At 42.3% G+C, this 19,248-nt stretch overlaps 1 protein-coding gene across 1 annotated transcript in view; it reads left to right on the top strand.

Moving 5' to 3' along the window:
* The window catches only part of CFH (complement factor H), a 90,929-nt gene that overhangs the window by 57,836 nt on the left and 13,845 nt on the right, over nt 1–19,248 (top strand). Inside the window, exons 16-19 of the mRNA XM_074961165.1 lie at nt 2,774–2,953; nt 3,885–4,094; nt 6,173–6,349; nt 11,557–11,733. Coding sequence (XP_074817266.1) covers nt 2,774–2,953; nt 3,885–4,094; nt 6,173–6,349; nt 11,557–11,733 — 744 coding nt within the window. The remainder of the gene's footprint in view (nt 1–2,773; nt 2,954–3,884; nt 4,095–6,172; nt 6,350–11,556; nt 11,734–19,248) is intronic.

Genomic DNA, 19,248 nt, shown 5'->3' on the forward strand with positions numbered 1-19,248 from the left:
ACGTGATTAACTAAAAAAAATTAATTGTGATTAAAAAAATGTATCTTGATTAATCGCACTGTTAAACAATAGAATACCAATTCATCATCATCGCTGTTTCCATAACATATTTTGTTTTTTATGGGACAGGGTTGTTAGCCCTGTGCCTAACCCCCAACCTGGCCCCTCCCCCACACACCAGTCCAGCATGGTTGAACCTACCAGGAGCAAAAAGCCACCGCTGACACAGACTCTGGGGATCGTTAGAGCACGCAAGCTGTACCGCCACAAGAAGGCACAGATACCAGGGGACAAAGAATACTAACTGAAATGTATTAAATATTTTTGGATGTTTTTCTCCATTTTCAAATACATTGATTTCAATTACACCACAGTATACAAAGTCGACAGTGCTCACTTTATATTATCTTTATTATATTACAAATATTTTCACTGTATGAAATGGCAAACAAATAGTATTTTTCAATATGCACTTCTCATACAAGTACTGTAGTGCAATCTCTTTATCGTGTACATGCCACTTACAAATATAGATGTTTTTTGTTACATAACTGCACTCAAAAACAAAACAATGTAAAACTTTAGCACGTACAAGTCCACTCAGTCCTATTTCTTGTTCAGCCAATCGCTAAGACAAACAAGTTTGTTTACATTTACAGGAGATAATGCTGCCCGCTTCTTATTTATAATGTCACCTGAAAATAAGAATAGGCATTTGCATGGCACTTTTGTAGCTGGCATTGCAAGGTATTTATGTGCCAGTTATGCTAAACGTTCATCTGCCTCTTCATGCTTCTGCCACCATTCCAGGGGACATGCTTCCTTGCTGATGATGCTTCTTAAAAAAATAATGCATTAATTAAATTTGTGACTGAACTCCTTGGGGGAGAATTGCATGTCTCCTACTCTGTTTTACCCTCATTCTGCCATATATTTCATGTCATAGCACTCTCGGATGATGTCCCAGGACATGTTGTTATTTTAAGAACTTTCATTGCAAATCTGATAAAATATAAAGAAGGTACCAATGTGAGATTTTTAAAGATAGCTAGATCACTCAACCCAAGGTTTAAGAATCTGAAGAGCCTTCCAAGATCTGTGAGGGACTAGGTGTAGAGCATGTTTTTAGAAGTCTTAAAAGAACATTCCGATGCGGAAATTACGGAACCCAACCTACCAAAAAAGATAATCAACCTTCTGCTGGTGGCATCTGACTCAGATGATTAAAATGAACTTGTTTCAGTTTGCACTGCTTTGGATGGTCATCGAGCAGAACCTGTTATCATCATGGACGCATGTCCTCTGGAATGGTGGTTGAAGCATGAAGGGACAAATGAATTTTTAGTGCATCTGGCACATAAATATCTTCCAACGCCGACAACAACAGTGCAATGTGAATGCCTGTTCTCACTTTCAGGTGATATTGTAAACAAGAAGCGGGCAGCATTAACTTCTGCAAATGTAAACAAAATTGTCTGAGTGATTGGCTGAACAAGAAGTAGGACTGAGTGGACTTGTAGGCTCTAAAATTATACATTGTTTTATTTTTGAATTCAGTTATTTTTTGTACATAATTCTACATTTGTAAGTTCAACTTTCATGATAGAGATTGCTCTATGGTACTTATATTTGGTGAATTGAAAAATACTTTTGTTTCTTTTTGACAGTGAAAATATTTGTAATGAAAAATAATATACTGTGAGCACTGTACACTTTGTATTCTGTGTTGTCACTGAAATAAATATATTTGAAAATGTAGAAAACATACAAAAATATTTAAATAATTGGTATTCTATAATTGTTTAACAGTGCAATTAATCACACAATTAATCGTGATTACGTTTTTTTATCACATGATTAATCATAATTAATTTTTTTAATGGCTTGACAGCCCTAGAAAACAATACTATGCACTTATGTAATTAAAGATGGTATCATAATGCAAACACACAAGGGGGCTGAATTAAAGTTGCACAGGCAACAGGAATCTTTAGTTCTGGCATTTCCTAACTCTTGAGTACTTGACTTTTGCAACCTGAATATTCCTTTTAAACTTGTGTGTGTGTGTGTGTGTGTATTTCTGATGGATCTCAGTTTTCAATAAAGGTCTGTTAAAGTGTAGGAATCCTTTTTCTCCAGAGGCCACACTACAGAATAAACTATGTTAATCCTTACACACTGCTCCCTCCTTAACAAGGAGTGGAGCCTCTGGCGCTGCCCCTTTCCGACCCGTCTATGTCCTCCTATCTCCCTTAACTATCATGCATGTGGGTCCTTGCATAGCTCAGCTCTGTGCCATATTAGACAACGTGCATCTCCTCTATGACTGCCACACAGCATAGTCTTGCACCTCCCCCTCATTTGCTCAGTGGAATGACCCCGCTTTCACCATTCAGGAAATAGGCTGGATTAGACCCTTTACCAGTTTATAGCATCTGAGTTAACTAGAAAAATAACTTCAATTACAATAAAGGTTTCATTACTGTATGATGGTGTGTTATGCTCTTGTTATGGAGCAGGAAGAAGAACTGCTCACAATGAGAGGCCTTTACAAAATGTCTTTTTTTAAGCCCACAGTTGTACTTCATTGCATATAACGCAGTTCTTTGTGTCAATGCAATATGATTATGATGCTAACTAAATGCTGAGAATAGCTAATAAGGATCTATGGACTGCACATGTTTTTATCTATTAACTGTTCTGGTTTGTAATGAACTTCTACATTTACCATTGTTTGAATCATGAGATCTAACTGAAATATCCTTTGCCGAAGAGATTAAAAAAAAATGCCCACCTCCACCTGAGCTCCCGGGTGCCATCAAGATCACAGACACACGAAACTATGAGAATGGTGAAAAAATAGCTTTTACGTGCCTAAAAAATTTTGAACACCGAGGAGTGAAGGAAATAATGTGTGAAAATGGGAAGTGGCAATCACCACCATTCTGTGTTGGTTAGTATGGGGCTTTATTTATATTTCTTTAGTTGCATCAGTCAGAGGAAATGTACAAACAATATCACAGCTGCCATGTCACTGTTAGCCCCTTCAATATTGTGGTAGTTAGTGTTCACATATTTTGTTAAGCAGTCATTACCAATTGTTCAGTGCAGAAAAGCAAAAATACATTAAAAATAAATTGTTGAAAAATGAAATGAACAAAGTAATCAGACCAATAACACTGGACTCATGGGTTAAAGGATTTTAATTGTATGAAGTATGTTGTTAGTGGGTTAAAAGTGAACTAGGGTCTGAAAAATGAATACAGTAATGTCAAAAAATACAATCTGATATCAGAACCTAATTACTTTTTATCCTACCACTAAGAGTGGAAGAAGGGAGTACTAAGGGAGAAAATTTTCAAAAGCACAAATGGGACTCTCAGTGTTTATTTAATAAAATTAAGTGCTGTGAAAAAACATATGCAAATGTTGGTATTTTGTGTGTGTGTGTGTATACTGAGCCTCATACACATACACACTATTTATAACAAAAATATGTTAAAAACATTAATTTTGCAAAATCAAGCATTCAAAAATTAGGAAAAGCCATAATTAAGGCTGGCTGTGCAACCTCAATTTAACCCCGTTGGGTGTATTAATTATGTTAATTTTAATTACATGATCATGCACTATTTTTTCCACAGGATCCTGCTTCATCCAGTGCAAAGGATAGTTGCTCACCTAATGAGCAGCCAATATTGTGTTTCATCCTCATTATTCAATATGTGGCCCTAGTGTTTGTTTAGGGTGGGTTAATCTAGAATGTTCCCCAGCCTTAAAAAATCACCACAATTTATTTTCACTTCAGTTCACTGTTACTTTCTCTTTCAGTTTTAGACTATATGTGCATATGGCATACTAATTTTATTTTTTTTCCAAAACAGAAGAAAAAGTATGTTTGCAGCCACCTTCCATAGCAAATGGTGAGATTCTCAGTCTAGAAAATCAGAACTTAAGAAAGGAGCAATCAGGACCAATGACTTATCAGAACGGTACCATGTTAACGTACAGTTGTAACCCTGGCTTCATGTTACGTGGACCACCTGAGATAATTTGTAAGACTGGAAAATGGACATCAGCTCCTACATGTGTTGGTAATTACATTGTGTAGAATTTTCAAAAGCAGTTCATTTAGCGGAGAGAGGGCAATAGGTTTCAACTGGAGGCTAAATGAAAGAATGATTCTGTATGGAACCCTTCTGGCAGGTGGAGCCAGCAGCAACAAGGGCCGGGTTCAGTATCTAGGTGTTCCTTTTCAACAATACAGCACAAAACTGGCTCAAGCCCCCACCCAGTGACCTGGAACAATTACACACTACCCCCTAGGTGCCCCTAAGAGGCAATACTTCCCCTCTCTCAAGCACAGAGTCTGAGTGTAGCAAAAACTTTTAACAGAGGGAGGGAAGTAACTCAGCATTAATTTGGGAAAACACTGCAACCAGGATTCATAAACACAAACCATGAGCAAAAGACCCACCCCCAAGTAAGTTGGGCAGTGTTCTTTTCCCCTCAGGATCTTAAGTCCAGCAACCCCAAAAGTCCCTTTAATATGCCTGTCCCTTCTCTGTACCGCACTCACAGTTACTGTCTTGGCCTGTGCAGCCCCAGAGTTCAGAGGTTCATCCGCAGAGTTCACCTCCCACCCTGCATGGAAGGCAAGGTGGGGGTAAGGAGGCATCTTACACACTGCACTGTTTGGGCACTCACTCATTGCCCCAATATCCAATTGCCACACCTCTGCTCTGGCCCTTTCCTCCAGCCACCCTACTGGCCGCATGCCACGCCTCTCCACCAGCTGTCCACTTGCCAAGATGTCTTCAAGGTCCCCGCACACACTTAACGCAGCTCTCAGTGATTTCAGCTATTAGTGGGGGAGCCTCACTGCTGGTATACTGGGCAGTCTCTTACAATAGAGACACTGTCCCAAAGTAGGCCTAATACTTAGACCTAGGTATCAGTGATTTCAGCTCTGCAGCATGTAACAAGACTCTCAATTGAGTCTAAATTAATTCTTTCATTCTACCATGGAGAGAGGAAGGATCCGTTGGTGTCTAGGATCTTTAAACAGGCCCTACATCACCAGATACAACTGCCTATCCCCACTCTCTCTCAACTCATTGGGCTTTGAAACCCATGTCCCCTGCCTAGCGAGTGTGATTCAGTTGAGGGTGAGTCCCTCCATTGGGGTATGCCAGGTACAGTTCTGCTGTCCTCAGTTCACACAACAAGCATAGCAACCCTTTATTATTCCTGCCCCAATAACAAGGAGACTGGGGATCCAACACCAGCCACAAGTGATCATTTGGGCAAGCAAGCCCATCATGCTAAGCACCTATGCAGGGTGGGTGTGTCCATGCAAACAAGATCAGCTTCTGAAGTCTTTTTCCACAACTCACCACTAGATGTCAAGGGAGAGCTCATTCAGACTCTGCCTACATGTATATTTGTTCAAATTGCTGTAAAAGCTTAGTTTTCTGGCCCAGGGTCTTTAGAAAGCTTCTGACTGTGTGACAATTTCAGGATTTCTGGTTGATTGGTTGGTTTTTGTTTGTTTGTTTTGAGTAGTTTTAGTTTTTTAAAAGCTCCCAACCAGGACTCAGGAGGTCTGCATTCAGATCCTGGCTCTAATGCACAAACTTTCTTTATAGTCTTGGGCAAAAGTCTTTTTAACTCTGTGTCTCAGCTTCCCATCTGTAAAATGAGGATAATAGTATTCCCTATTTGACAGTGGGGTTGTGAGGATAAATCCATTAATAGTTGTGAAGCAGTTACATATTATAGTGACAGGGGCCATATCAAGTGCCTACATGGACAGATGTATTTTCATCAAAGTTCTGTTGAAGGAAGCAGACACACCGTGCATGAGGTGTCCAGAAGAAGAGGAGCAGCTGCAATTACTGGTTTCAGACATAGGCACAAACTAAATTTCATTAGTAACTGAACTCCTAGTGTATTTAGGGCTGGTGTTTGTTTAACTTTCTGACAGATTTTTAACAGTGCTCATGTTGTAAGTTTCATTGTCCACCAACAACTTAGTGCATGTGTTTAGGTTCTGGTTGCAACCTTTATTTAAAATTAGATATCCATATAAAGAGTTACAAAGGGCTTAACTAAAAAAGGTGGCTTGTGGGAGGGTTACACTCATTTTACTCTCGTGTGTGTATCTTTTCAGAAACGCCATGTACCGATGTTCCAAATATTATCAATGCTCAGACTGAAGGCAGAGTGAAGCAAAGTTATAAGCCTGGAGAAACAGTACGTTATCAATGCCATCCTGGTTTTATCATCCATGGATCTCCAGATATTATGTGTAAAGCAGGGAATTGGTCCACACAACCTGTGTGTAAAGGTACAGTGAGTAATTTGATCTAACTTTAAAGATTCTAGTTACTCATTTCTTATTATTATTATAGACACTCAGAGATCACCTGGATGGGTCAGACAGATAGAATAGATTACAGAATGCTGATGCAGAAACAATAAGTAGCTAACTTATACACTGATCATTTCAAATACAGAGGGGATTGGGAGGAATCAGTGTTTGCCAAAAGGACAAAAAAAAGGTAGAACAATAAATCTTTTTTGCAAGCTGCTAAGAATAATAATTAATTTAAAAAATATAAAATGGGTGCTAACCCTCTTCCCTTTTAGCATATTACAATTCTCAGGATGTACTTGTTAGTATACAGAGCTCAGTTCAGCAGTCTTTTCTCTCCTTTAAGTCATTAAGTCAATGGGTGTTTTGTCTGGAAATCAGAGCCTTCTTTGGGTCCAACTCTGGGTCCTGCTACTCAAGCAGTCAGGGATTTAAAGGCATTGTTGATGGAGAAAGCAGGCTGCTTATTACAGCTTCAAGAGCCATGTTATCAGCCCTGACTGTCAATTCTGAAGAAGCTGGTAAGGGAGAAGTCGGCCACTGTTAGCAGTGCCAGATCCCATTGATGAAAGTTTTCAGATCTGTCTGATTCTGACAGGGCCTCTATGGCTCTGGCTCTGAAATCCAGGCCAGTTCTGATTTCAGCTTCAAGGACCAAGTGGGTGGATCTGAATATTTCACCAGATCATGTGCCATCCAGGTCTTCCACGCTGGCTTCGACATCTGCTCCAGTTTCAGGTCCATCTTTGGATCCAACGAGGACTTTTACTGCAGTGGCTGATGTACAATCATTCAGTTATAAATGCTCTTCAGGTCTAAGTGAGAAACAAAGGAAGGCAGTCTTCACCAATTCCAAGGTCTGGGTCATCTTCACCTGAGAAAAGAAGGGCAGAGATTATTAGTTTCTCTCTTGATCCATCTCTACCTCTTTCTCCTCCTCAGCCTCCTACATGGTATCCACAAACAGCTTTCTCTCCATTTATTTCTCTCCACCCTCCAGGTCCATTGCTGTCTCCATTACACTCCATCACACATCCAGAATCAATTCCATTATTTATATGAAGATAGAGGAAGAATAAAGAGAACTGTTTCTTCCCAGTTTGTGCCTCCTCCTGTGGATATGTTCTGAATACAAGTTGCTGTGGAGATTGGCAGCCCTAGGTTCCATGGCCTTATTGAGTGCTGATGCAGTAACTTTATAGCTGTTCTCCATATGGATGGAGATATGATGATTCATCTATAAAGGATCTGGCTGTGGAGAATCCTTGCCTCTAGTTACAGTGGATCTGTCTGCATCTAGTTACAGATACTCTGTCTGCTGCCTGATACTCTGTCTGAAGAAGATGAGGAGATAGCTCCTCTTTCAAAATAAAAACATGCTGACACAGATTACTCTTCTGATTTGTCACTGGATGAGAATGTGGGGGAGAATTCTGCCTCTTCCCCTTCTCATGGCAGCAGAGTTTCATGACCTGATGGATCACATGGTGTCCATGTTGAATTTATAATCCATAGCCATGGAAGAAACCTCCCCTCTAGTGTTTGGAGGAAGCTCTTGGTGCCACCTCCAAGAGTAGGATGTCACTACTAATTCTGCTGTAGCCTGCTAAGATTGTTTGTTCCACTTCTGCCTCTTGCCAGCTTATCTCTAAGAAGGCAGTCAAATTATAAAAGATAATCAGGATGAAGTGTTTTCAGTGGTGGTGGCTATTGCCATTAGCAGTTTGAGATCTGGACAAGCATATTTCACTCCTACTGATAGGGGAAAAATATTGATTCCTTGGGGAGAAAGGTGTTTTCTTCTTCCTTTCTTAGTATTAGGGTGGAAAGTTATCAAGCAGTTATGGCCTGCTATCAATTCCACCTATGGAAAAAGATAGCATTGTTTCTGCAGGATTTGCCAGATGGCATACAGAATTTGGCAAATGAAATCCTAATGGAGGGTCAAAATGTAGCAAAGCACACACTCAGGGCCTTCTTTAATGCTTCAGACTCTTCTGCCAGAGCATTGGCTTCTGAAGTTATGCTCAGGACACATGCTTGGGTTTGCTTTTTCACTCTGGCTCTGAATACTAGAATAAAGGTAGAGGATCTCCCCTTCAAAAGGGATGGTCCTTTAAGTAAAAAGACAGATGAGTTGTTGGGAAAACTGAAGGAGAAAAGAATGACAGCCTGCTCTTTGTGTTTGATTTCTTCTATTAAGAGGATACTTTCTATACCTTCTTTCCATAGTCAGAGACATTATTATCCACAATCTTCTTTGGCTTATTTCTTGTCAAATCAAAGATGTCAGCAACGACACCAGTGGGCTACATTTTTCCAGAGGTAACACAAGAAGAGGTCTTTCAAATTGAGGCCTAAATCAAAATAATCCGCTTCCTCCCTGTCATCTTCATTGAACACCAGGCTTCAGCTTTGATGTGATATCAAGAGTAGAAAATGAAACTGCAATGACTCGTTCCTTCCTCTTATGGAGACAGGCTAGCCAATTTTATCAGCAAGTGAAGGTTTATTACATCAGATAAATGGGTCATAGAAATTAGAAACAAGGGCTATGCCATTCAGTTAGAGAAACTAACCCCTTCAATTCCCCCTATCATCCCTTTCCAATGAACCTTTTCACAAGGCCTTGCTACTTTCAGAAGTGTAGAAATTACTGCTTATATGTGCTGCAATGAGGTATCTGAACAGGGATTTTATTAAAGATACTTTCAGGTGCAGAAAAAAGACTGGCTAGTTTCATCCAATTTTAGATTTCAGAAATCTGAGCAAGTACATTTGGATGTTTTGGTTCCATATGTTAACTCTGGCCTCCGTAATCCCTTCACTTTCAGCTATGGATTGGTTTGCGACTCTCGATTTAAAGGACAAATATTTTCATATTTCTATCTGACACAGTCATTGAAAGTATTTTCACTTATTGGTGGCAGGACGCCATTTCCCATACAAGGTCTTCGCATTTGGCCTGTCCACGGTACCAAGAGTGTTTATGAAATGCCTCTCTGTTGTGGCATCACATTTCAGAAAACAGGATATTTTTGTTTACATATTTGGATGATTGGCTGTTGAAACGTGGAGCTAAATCTGAATGTCAAAAAGTCAAATCTCTACCCAACTCACATAATTTTATTCATGTGCTCCTTAGTGCACACAGCAGCAGCGAAAAATCTTCTTACCAGAGAACAGATTTTTTTTAAAAAATAGCACAATATTTTAAACATTAAAATATGTCAAACTCAGAAAATAATTTTCTTCCTGGGTCTCATGGTGGTGACTACTTGTAAGACTCCATTTGTGCATCTCAAAATAAGACCAATGCAGCATTGGATATCCCAGGTCTACAGGCCAAATCTGAACAATGTTCTAACACTAGTCAGCCTGCCTTCTGGACTTGTGGTGGTGGTCAGTCAGAGCAGTTATCCTCTGAGGAGTACAGTTAAATTACCCCTTCACCATCAATGAGGGGAAATTCAAATGTATCAAATAATGGAGGACGAGGAGGAGGAGGGAGTCTCATTTGAGTTAGTTTACAGTTTGAAGTCATTGGTCTTATTAGAAATAGTCCAGATTTGTGGCTTGTATGCAGGAAAAAATCTGATTCTCCTGTCTCAGCTTCCATACCTTGTGTATATAATGTCTTCTGCAGTTTCCACGATATGCTATGCATCCGATGAAGTGAGCTGTAGCTCACGAAAGCTCATGCTCAAATAAACTGGTTAGTCTCTAAGGTGCCACAAGTACTCCTTTTCTTTTTTCTTTTTACGAATACAGACTAACATGGCTGTTACTCTGAAACATACCTTGTGTTGTGGATGATTTAATATACTTAAAAACTGAAGGGTTATTTAACTCATCTTTGAAAGTTCATTATTCAGCTATTATAGCTTACCATATTTTGGTTGATAGTAGATTGCAGTTGGTGCATAATATGGATAATAAATTTGAGAAGGAAGGTATCTAATATGTATGCTCTTTGAGGGATCCTGTCCCTTCTTGGAGTCTTAAGCTGGTTTTATCTACATTTATGAAACCACCTTTTGAACCCTTGGCTGAGTGTTTTTTATTTTTAATATTTAAGGCAGCAATCATTATTACCATGGCATCAGCCAGAAGGCTGAGTGAATTCAATGCCTTGATGGTGATTCCCACTTTAAGTTTTTTCATAAAGATAAGGTGGTTCTTAGACTTGATCCCAGACTTTTGCCAAAATGACTTTCTGAATTTCACATAAGTCAGATAATTAATTTCCTGACATTTTTTCCAAGGCCATATGCTAAGAAGGGAAAATCTGTTTTATGTACTTTGGATTTAAGAAGAGCTCTTGCATATTATTTAAATAAAGCAAAACGGTTTTGAAAATAATCTAGGTTATTCATGTTTTATGCTAAAAGTCTCAGAGGTCAGACTGTGTCTTTCCAGACTATTTCTAGATGGATTAAATAATGAATTGTTGAATGTTACATGTTAACAAATTCTTGTACCTAGGATACTTTGATCTCATTCCACTAGAGCTGTGGTAGTGTCTTTTGCTTGCCTTAAGCAAGTCCCTTTTCTTGCAATTGGCAGGGTTGCAACGTGGACTTCTGTGCACACTTTACTAATCATTATATTCTCAATTTGGCTTCTAGGGCAGATACTAGATTTGGTAGAGCAGTGCTCTGTGATGTCCTCCAGTTTATTTTCCTCATTGCTTTTCAAACTACCCATAAGTGGGAATATGGAGAGCCACTGGAAGAAGAAATGAAGGTTACTTGTAAAACAGAGTTTTTTGAAATGGCTATTCATATTCACACTTCACACCCACTTTCCCCTCTTTCTCTGAGTCCTTTTGCACTGTACCTCTGGGTTGGCAGTGAAAGGGACTGAGGTGATAGAATGTGCCATGACCCCTTACGTATCTTCATCCTCAGAATGTTCAGAGACAGAGAGGGAAGGGATAGAAGGAGCATGCATAAGCACTTTAACAGATGCTGCTTGGAGAAGGTTCAACCATTAACCATAATTAGGCAGCACAATACCCCACATGTGCGAATATGCAGAGAACTTCCAATATCTCAAAGAACTTTGATTAGAAGCAAATAACCTTCATTTATTGGAACATAACATATTTCATGAAAATAAGATATTACATTAATAGAGTTTCACTACTAGTATGTTTATTTGTCTCTCTCCCTTTTCAGATGCAAGATGTAGCACTCCACCTGCAGTTACAACGGCTGATATTATAAATAATGAGGAGAGAAGGTATCTGCCTGGTGCTAGAGTGCAATATAAATGTCAGGAAGGATTTGAAAGTATGGGATTGAATTATGTAACTTGTGAAGATGGAGAATGGTCACAACCACCAATTTGCAAAGGTAGGAGTTTGTATTTTAATTAAAACAAGTAAGACCAGGTGCACTTTAGTGAGCTGGGAGCATACAATCATAGGGCTGGAAGGGAGCTTGAAAGGTCGACTAGTCCATCCCCCTGCATTGAGGTAGGATTAAGTATACCTAGATAATTCCTGAAAGGTAACCTGTTCTTAAAACCTCGAATGATGGGGATTCCACAACCTCGAAAAAAAGTAACCTGATTCGGGACTTAACTTTCTAACTATGTAGACAATAGTTAGGGTGGAACATTTTCCTTTCTTGTTTTACATATGACATTCCTGGTAATACTTCCCAGAATGACATTTGCCATTTCCACAACAGCATCACACTTTTTACTCATTCAATTTGTGATCCACTATAGTCCCTGTGTCTTGAAGTGCTTGCACCTGTCCATTCCACCTTGGTTGTGTGTGCACTAGTTCATCAAAGCCAGAGAACATATTCCCATAGTGGTACCTGTCGAGGTGGTACATGTACTTTTGCTGCACACTGGTGCTTGTAGCTAAGGGCATAAATGGGCAGAGCTGCCCTCACCCTCTCAGTTTCTCTTGCCACCCCTAGATGAACAGTGTGAGCTTCTCTCACACTTTCCCATTAGAAATCTTTTTAGCATTCTTTCATTGTAAATGGTTCGGTATAGCTGTAGTTTAGATAGTGGCACTCATTTTCAAATATTTTTTTGTTTTTCTTCAAGTTTTATTTTCAGTACCAGGGCATGTCTTAAACCTTGGGATTTAAGTGCTGTTGACAGTAGCAAATCTATGACAGACACTGATTCTCACGCCCACTGCTTGAAGTGGGAAGGATGCATTAGGCATAAGTACCCTATTTGTAGGGGATTTAAAACCAGGTCAAAGAAGTTGAGGGCAGTTTTACTTTGAGATGTCCTGGTGGAAGCAGCATTGTGTCCCCATTTGGAACTCAGCCACTTGACCATACAGGGATTCAGATTCGACTCTCTAAGCACACCACCAGAATTGGTGGCCTCCGCATGTCAAAAAGAGCCAGGGAGAAGACATCATTCTCTATCGCCAGTACCATGCAAGCAGCAGAAGTCATCCAGCACCTCAGCCTCTTCATCCAGAAAAAGTCATCATCGTCTTCATTGTCGTCTTCTTCAAAAGACCACTAGTGAGGTTAGAGCTAAGCCAGCACCTGTGAGGCTCTTCCCAGTATTTCCACATTCGAGCAACGCAGAGTTGTCGACTCCAACACCTCATGGCCAGTCAAGACATTCAACAGCATAGACTTCTTGGCCGAGATGTTCAACAGCATAGACTTCTGCTGCGATGCATGTTACTGTTTTGGTATCTACAACACCTGAGGTGTATGCATCAGCCAGTGATATTTTATGCCTGTTGCTGCTGGATTACCATTCGTGCAGGGCAATGTCCAGGCTCTGCCTGTACCTCTAACCATGGTACTGGCATCCTCCTTGGCACTGACATATTCAGTGCCATTGGGAACTGAGCCTTTGTAAGTAGTGCCAGAGTCTTGAAGCTCTATTGTCCAGCAGGTCCCTTCATCAGGACAGCCCCAGATGCTTCCTCTGGTACTCTCCATCTTATGTTGGTTTAGGTCCCACAACCCATCTGCTCTACACAGTACCTTGCCAGCTTGGCATTCCAATGCTGGATTTTCTTGAAACTAGAGGTGGGATCCTAAATATTGGAATCTCATTACAGAAGATCTTAAGCATCTCCTTATTCCTCATTGTGCAGGTCAAGGCCCTGGCACCATGACTTTTACATGAGCAGACTGAGGCATAGCTTCCTTTGGAGTTGGGCATGGTTCTGCATGAAGTACAGAAGTGGACTTTCTGGAATGTGAGTGGTTTCTCCAGACTCCAGGTCATCTTCTGATAGTCAGCATTCTGCTGGGTCTCAATCAAAGTGCCATTCTCTACCTATTACCATTCTGTGTACCAGCACTGGTACCCAGCAGCTGAAAGAGATTATCCCTCCAGTTTCTGACCCTCCTGATGTTCAGCAGACAGTAGAGCAGATTGACACTAATCCTTTCACTCAGCACTTCCTCATTATTTACAGATGAGGCTCCTGTTTCAGAATCATCTTCCCCTGACCTTGATGATTATAAAATGTACCAGAAATTTATGAAAAGGGTAACCACCTCTCTAGGAATACAAACTGAGTTGGTTCAGGATAATCTATAAGGTGGATAGAAAGTTGGCTAGATTGTCGGGCTCAACGGGTAGTGATCAATGGCTCCAGGTCTAGTTGGCAGCCGGTATCAAGTGGAGTGCCCCAAGGGTCGGTCCTCGGGCCAGTTTTGTTCAATATCTTCATAAATGATCTAGAGGATGGTGTGGATTGCACCCTCAGTAAGTTTGCAGATGACACTAAACTGGGAGGAGAGGTAGATACACTGGAGGGTAGGGATAGGATACAGAGGGCCCTAGACATATTAGAGGATTGGGCCAAAAGAAATCTGATGAGGTTCAACAAGGACAAGTACAGAGTCCCGCACTTAGGACGGAAGAACCCCATGCACCGCTATAGACTAGGGACCGAATGGCTCGGCAGCTGTTCTGCAGAAAAGGACCTAAGGATTACAGTGGACGAGAAGCTGGATATAAGTCAACAGTGTGCCCTTGTTGCCAAGAAGGACAGTGGCATTTTGGGATGTATATGTAGGGGCATTGCCAGCAGATCGAGGGACGTGATCGTTCCCCTCTATTCAACATTGGTGAGGCGTCATCTGGAGTACTGTGTCCAGTTTTGGGCCCCACACTACAAGGAGGATGTGGAAAAATTGGAAAACGTCCAGCGGAGGGCAACAAAAATGATTAGGGGACTGGAACACATGACTTTTGAGGAGAGGCTGAGGGAACTGGGATTGTTTAGTCTGCAGAAGAGAAGAATGAGGGGGGATTTGATAGCTGCTTTCAACTACCTGAAAGGGGGTTCCAAAGAGGATGGATCTAGACTGTTCTCAGTGGTAGATGATAACAGAACAAGGAGCAATGGTCTCAAGTTGCAGTGGGGGAGGTTTAGGTTGGATATTAGGAAAAACTTTTTCACTATGAGAGTGGTGAAACACTGGAATACGTTACCTAGAGAGGTGGTGGAATCTCCTTCCTTAGAAGTTTTTAAGGTCAGGCTTGACAAAGCCCTGGCTGGGATGATTTAATTGGGGATCGGTCCTGCTTTGAGCAGGGGGTTGGACTAGATGACCTCCTGAGGTCCCTTCCAACCCTGATATTCTATGATTCTCTATAATCCACACAAACTGGTGCTGGTTCTTCAAATAGTGTCCCTATAGGTGCTCCACTGTAGGTGTAGCTGTGCTCCTAACAGGAGATTTTTGGTAGCAGTGTCTGTTGAGCCCACACATAGGCTCTTCCTCCCTCATGATCTGCCTCAAGGCTATCTAGCACTGCAGGAGTGAAGCCCCCTCAGTTCCTTCTCAACTGCCTTTGTCCTCAAATGGAGAAAGCAGTTGTCCCTTCCTTATCTGCATCATAAGCATAAATAGTACTTTTTTTGTTTCTTTTCTTCTCCTTAATAGTTAGCATTTCCCTTTTACCCCATTGGGATTAAAAAAGAAAAAGAACTTGTTTACTGCCCTATCTGGGGTGATTCTCCCCTCCCCCAGAGCATTTAGAAGACATTCTTTTTTTAAAAAATTTCACTTAAAAAAAAAAGAGAGAGAGAAGAAAAGAAGAAGAGGAAGAAAGAAGACAATTTCTTCGGCATCCCTGACTGCTAGAGGGTGATAGTCCCCCTGCAGGGGCATGCCTGGCTCTTCCAGCTTCAAGAGATGCCTCTCCTGCAAGGAATTGATTCCTTTAATAGCTAAACAGTCTCACTGTGTCTGGTGCCACAGAGAGTCCCATATCCCTCGGAAATGATCCCTCTGCCACCAGCTAAAGCTGCGGTATTGCAGGAACTGGAAACTGAAGTTAAAACTCCTCCTTATGGAGAAGACACTTCAGTCTCCAGGGGACTCCGGTGCCAACTCTGGATCATCCCCGGAGGTTTAACTTCACAGGGGATAGAGCTGTGAAAAAAACCAGCAGACTCCCCCTCTAAAGGCTCATAAAAAGGGCTCCGAGTGGTTGGCCAGCCCAAGTTCCCCAGTGCAACCACCTTGATACCCACAGCACCAGCAGCACTGAAGCACGGTACCCGAAAGGGGGCCTCCACTATGATGCCAGGGGCTCAGGTTCTAAGTCAGCAATACCACCCCCCCCATGGAGAAAGACAATTACCATACCATCTCTAAAACAGCGGCACTGAGAAAACCTTCGGTACCGGGTGCAACAAAACTCCCATCTAGGGAGTGCTCTGCACCTTCTCAACCATTGGTACTGATAACATACCACTGACAATCCTCTGCAGTGTCAAGTGAGCCCATGATATTGCATGAGCTCCGGCACCCTGACAATTGAGGAAGAACAACAATCCCCATTACTTGATACTGGGGCTCCGATACCAAGCACATCCCAGTGCCCGGAATCGCGCTCGGCACCAGGCCATGTATCACCAATACCCCAGTCACCGCTCTTATCCAGTGATGAGTCTGACAGTGACAAGGAGGAGGTCATTTCCCTGGCCCCTCATCGTGGCCCACTGCCACAATACAAGGGGACTTCTCAACTCCATCGAGCTGACCCACAATTGTGGTATAGGCCCCTGGGGTAACCCCACTGCCCATGCCCTTCCCCCATCTCCATGGCCATATTGGGATCTTTAGGTGACGTAGACATCACAGCTGTCCAGTGTCTCTCAGAGAGAGTCCACCAGACGGTCTCCTACAGCCCTGCTGTCCAGAGCTCCTGAGCCAGGGGAGGAGGAAGCTTTTGCAGAACAGGAAGAAGGGTTCAAAGGGGAAGCTACTCCTCCAGCAAACTTCTCCTCATCTCCACCAGATGAGGGTGTAATGACCCCTCCATCAATAGGTGATAATTTTAAAAACTTTCAGGATCATACCAAGAGGGTGGCTTATGAGATGCACATTCCCCTACAGGAGGTGGCAGATACACATCACAAGCTGGTGCATATTCTGTACACCTTCTCTTCATCCAGAATTGCCCTCCCAATTAATGAGCCTATTCTAGATCTGCCAAAGTTGTCTGGCAGACACCAGCCTCCATCGCAACAACCAGCGAGAGAGCTGACAAAAAATACTACATCCCTACCAAAGAGGCATACTCCCTGTTTCAAAATCCGCAACCCAACTCTATGTAATGGATGCAGTTAATGCATGAGGCAAGCAGCATCATGCCAAGTCAACCCCATCCGATCGGGATTGGAAGGTTTGCGTATTTGTCGGCAACATTACAGTTTAGAGTCACAAATTACCAAGCTGTCCTGGCCAAATATGATTTTATTAATTATGGGAAACTCAATGCGTTTCTGGAAAGTTTACTGGAGATGCAAAAGGAGCAGTTTCAGGCCATTGTCAGAGAGGGTCAGTTAATGGCCGTAATGGTGCTACAGATGGCACTGCATGTAGCTGATATAGTGGCTCGTTTGGTCTCCATGACAGTGGTAATGAGGCAGGCTTCTTAGCTACAACTTTCTGGGTTGTCCAAAGAAGATCTCCAGTTTGAAGGGCCCAAGGTCTTCGTGGAGAAAACAGATTCTTCTCTCCACACCTTGAAGGGTTCTGGGCCACATTTATTACACTCCCCGGGAATCTACATTGCAGAACAGAAGAGAAGACATAGCTCTCAGCCACAGCACAGGTCACAACCTCCTCAAAACCCACCATCTCAGCATGGTTACGAGCCACAGCATAAGAGGACCAGAGCTCAAAAAGGGAATCAGTCAGCACCCCAATCCACGACCTCTCAGACCACCTCTTCTAAGCACTTTTGATGGGTTAGTCAAGGTCCTGAACAATTACACCTTGCAACATCAGCAGCCATATACACATCTGTTACTCCCCTTCAGAAGTCACCTGGCCCTCTTTCACAGCCGTTGGGAGAATATCACCTCTGACAGATGGGTCCTGAAGATTATTTCGAAGGGTTACGCCATTCAATTCACATCCCTCCCCCAACTTTCCTTCCCCATCCTCCTTCAGGCACCCTTTTCAACAGAATCTACTTCATCAGGAAATAGATAATTTGTTATGCCTAGGGGCCATAGAACCAGTCCTGGCACAACTCAGGAGCAAGCAGTTTTATTCCCATTATTTCCTGATCCCCAAGGCGAAGGGAGTTGGAGGCCCATTCTAGATCTAAGGGCATTAAACAAATATGGGAAGGCACAGAAGTTCAAGATGGTCATGTTAGCAGCCATTATTCCAGCTCTAGAGCAAAGAGATTGATTTCTGGCCCTTGAGCTACACAATGCCTACTTCCATATCTCAATATAACTGTCATACAGGAGATTCCTATGGTTTACCTTTGGGTAGGACCTTTATCAGTACAGACTGATCCACTCAGGGTATTCTCCAGCGTTCTCTCCATCATAGCAGCACACTAAACCCAGTACAGCGACTGGAGTTTATCAGCGCCAACCTCAATGCAGTACAAGTGAGAGCACTCCTCCCACTACACAGACTTACCACCCTTACAAGTCTCATAGAGACAGTCCAGACCAGCCCCAAACATCAGCTAGGAACTGCCTGCAGCTGCTAGGTCATATGACAGCACGCACCTTTGTCATTCCAAATGCCCAGATGTTCATGAAGTGTCTTTAGATGCAGCTCACATCTGTCTAGTCCCCTAACAGGGACAGACTAATCAAACTGTTATCACTGCCCTTCACAGTAAAGCACTCTCTGGATTGGTGGAAAGACCCATCCAATATCCGAGCAGGCATTCCATTCATGCAACCGCCACTGACGCTGACTCTAACAATGGATGTCTCTCTAATAGGCTGGGGACCTCACCTATACAACCACAAGGTTCAGTGCACAAGTGGCCTTTCACAGAAGTGATCCTCCATATCAATGTTTGGAGCTAAGAGCTGTCAGGAATGCCTGTGCACACTTTCTGCCTTCCATCAAGAACACCCACACTAAGGTCGTGATGGACAATATGACCTGTATGTTTTACATAAATCACCAGGGGAGTGCCAGATGTCCCTCCCTCTGCACTGAAGCACTCAAACTTTGGAATCGATGCATCCATCACAATGTGCTTATCTCAGCTGTCTATGTACCAGGGATACAGAACTTGACAGCTGACAGTCTCAGTTGGAATTTTTCTCACGACCACGAATGGCAACTGAACTCAGAGGTGTTTTAAAATATATTTGCCCTTTGGGGAACCCCGACTATGGATCTCTTCGCTACTTACCGAAACAAGAAATGTCCTTGTTATTGCTGCAGGGCCAGTCCGGAGAAACATTCACTGGGAGATGCCCTCTTCCTCCCATAGGATGGGAACCTCTTGTATGCCTTTCCCCGGTTTCCTCTTCTATCCAAGGTACTGTTGAAAATTCAATGAGACAAAGGGAGAGTTATCCTGATTGCCGCCTCCTGGCCAAGACAAGTCTGGTTCCCTTACCTGACAAAGATGGC

This window comes from Natator depressus, chromosome 8, assembly GCF_965152275.1.
Source record: "Natator depressus isolate rNatDep1 chromosome 8, rNatDep2.hap1, whole genome shotgun sequence".
Classification (NCBI taxonomy): Eukaryota; Metazoa; Chordata; order Testudines; family Cheloniidae; genus Natator; species Natator depressus.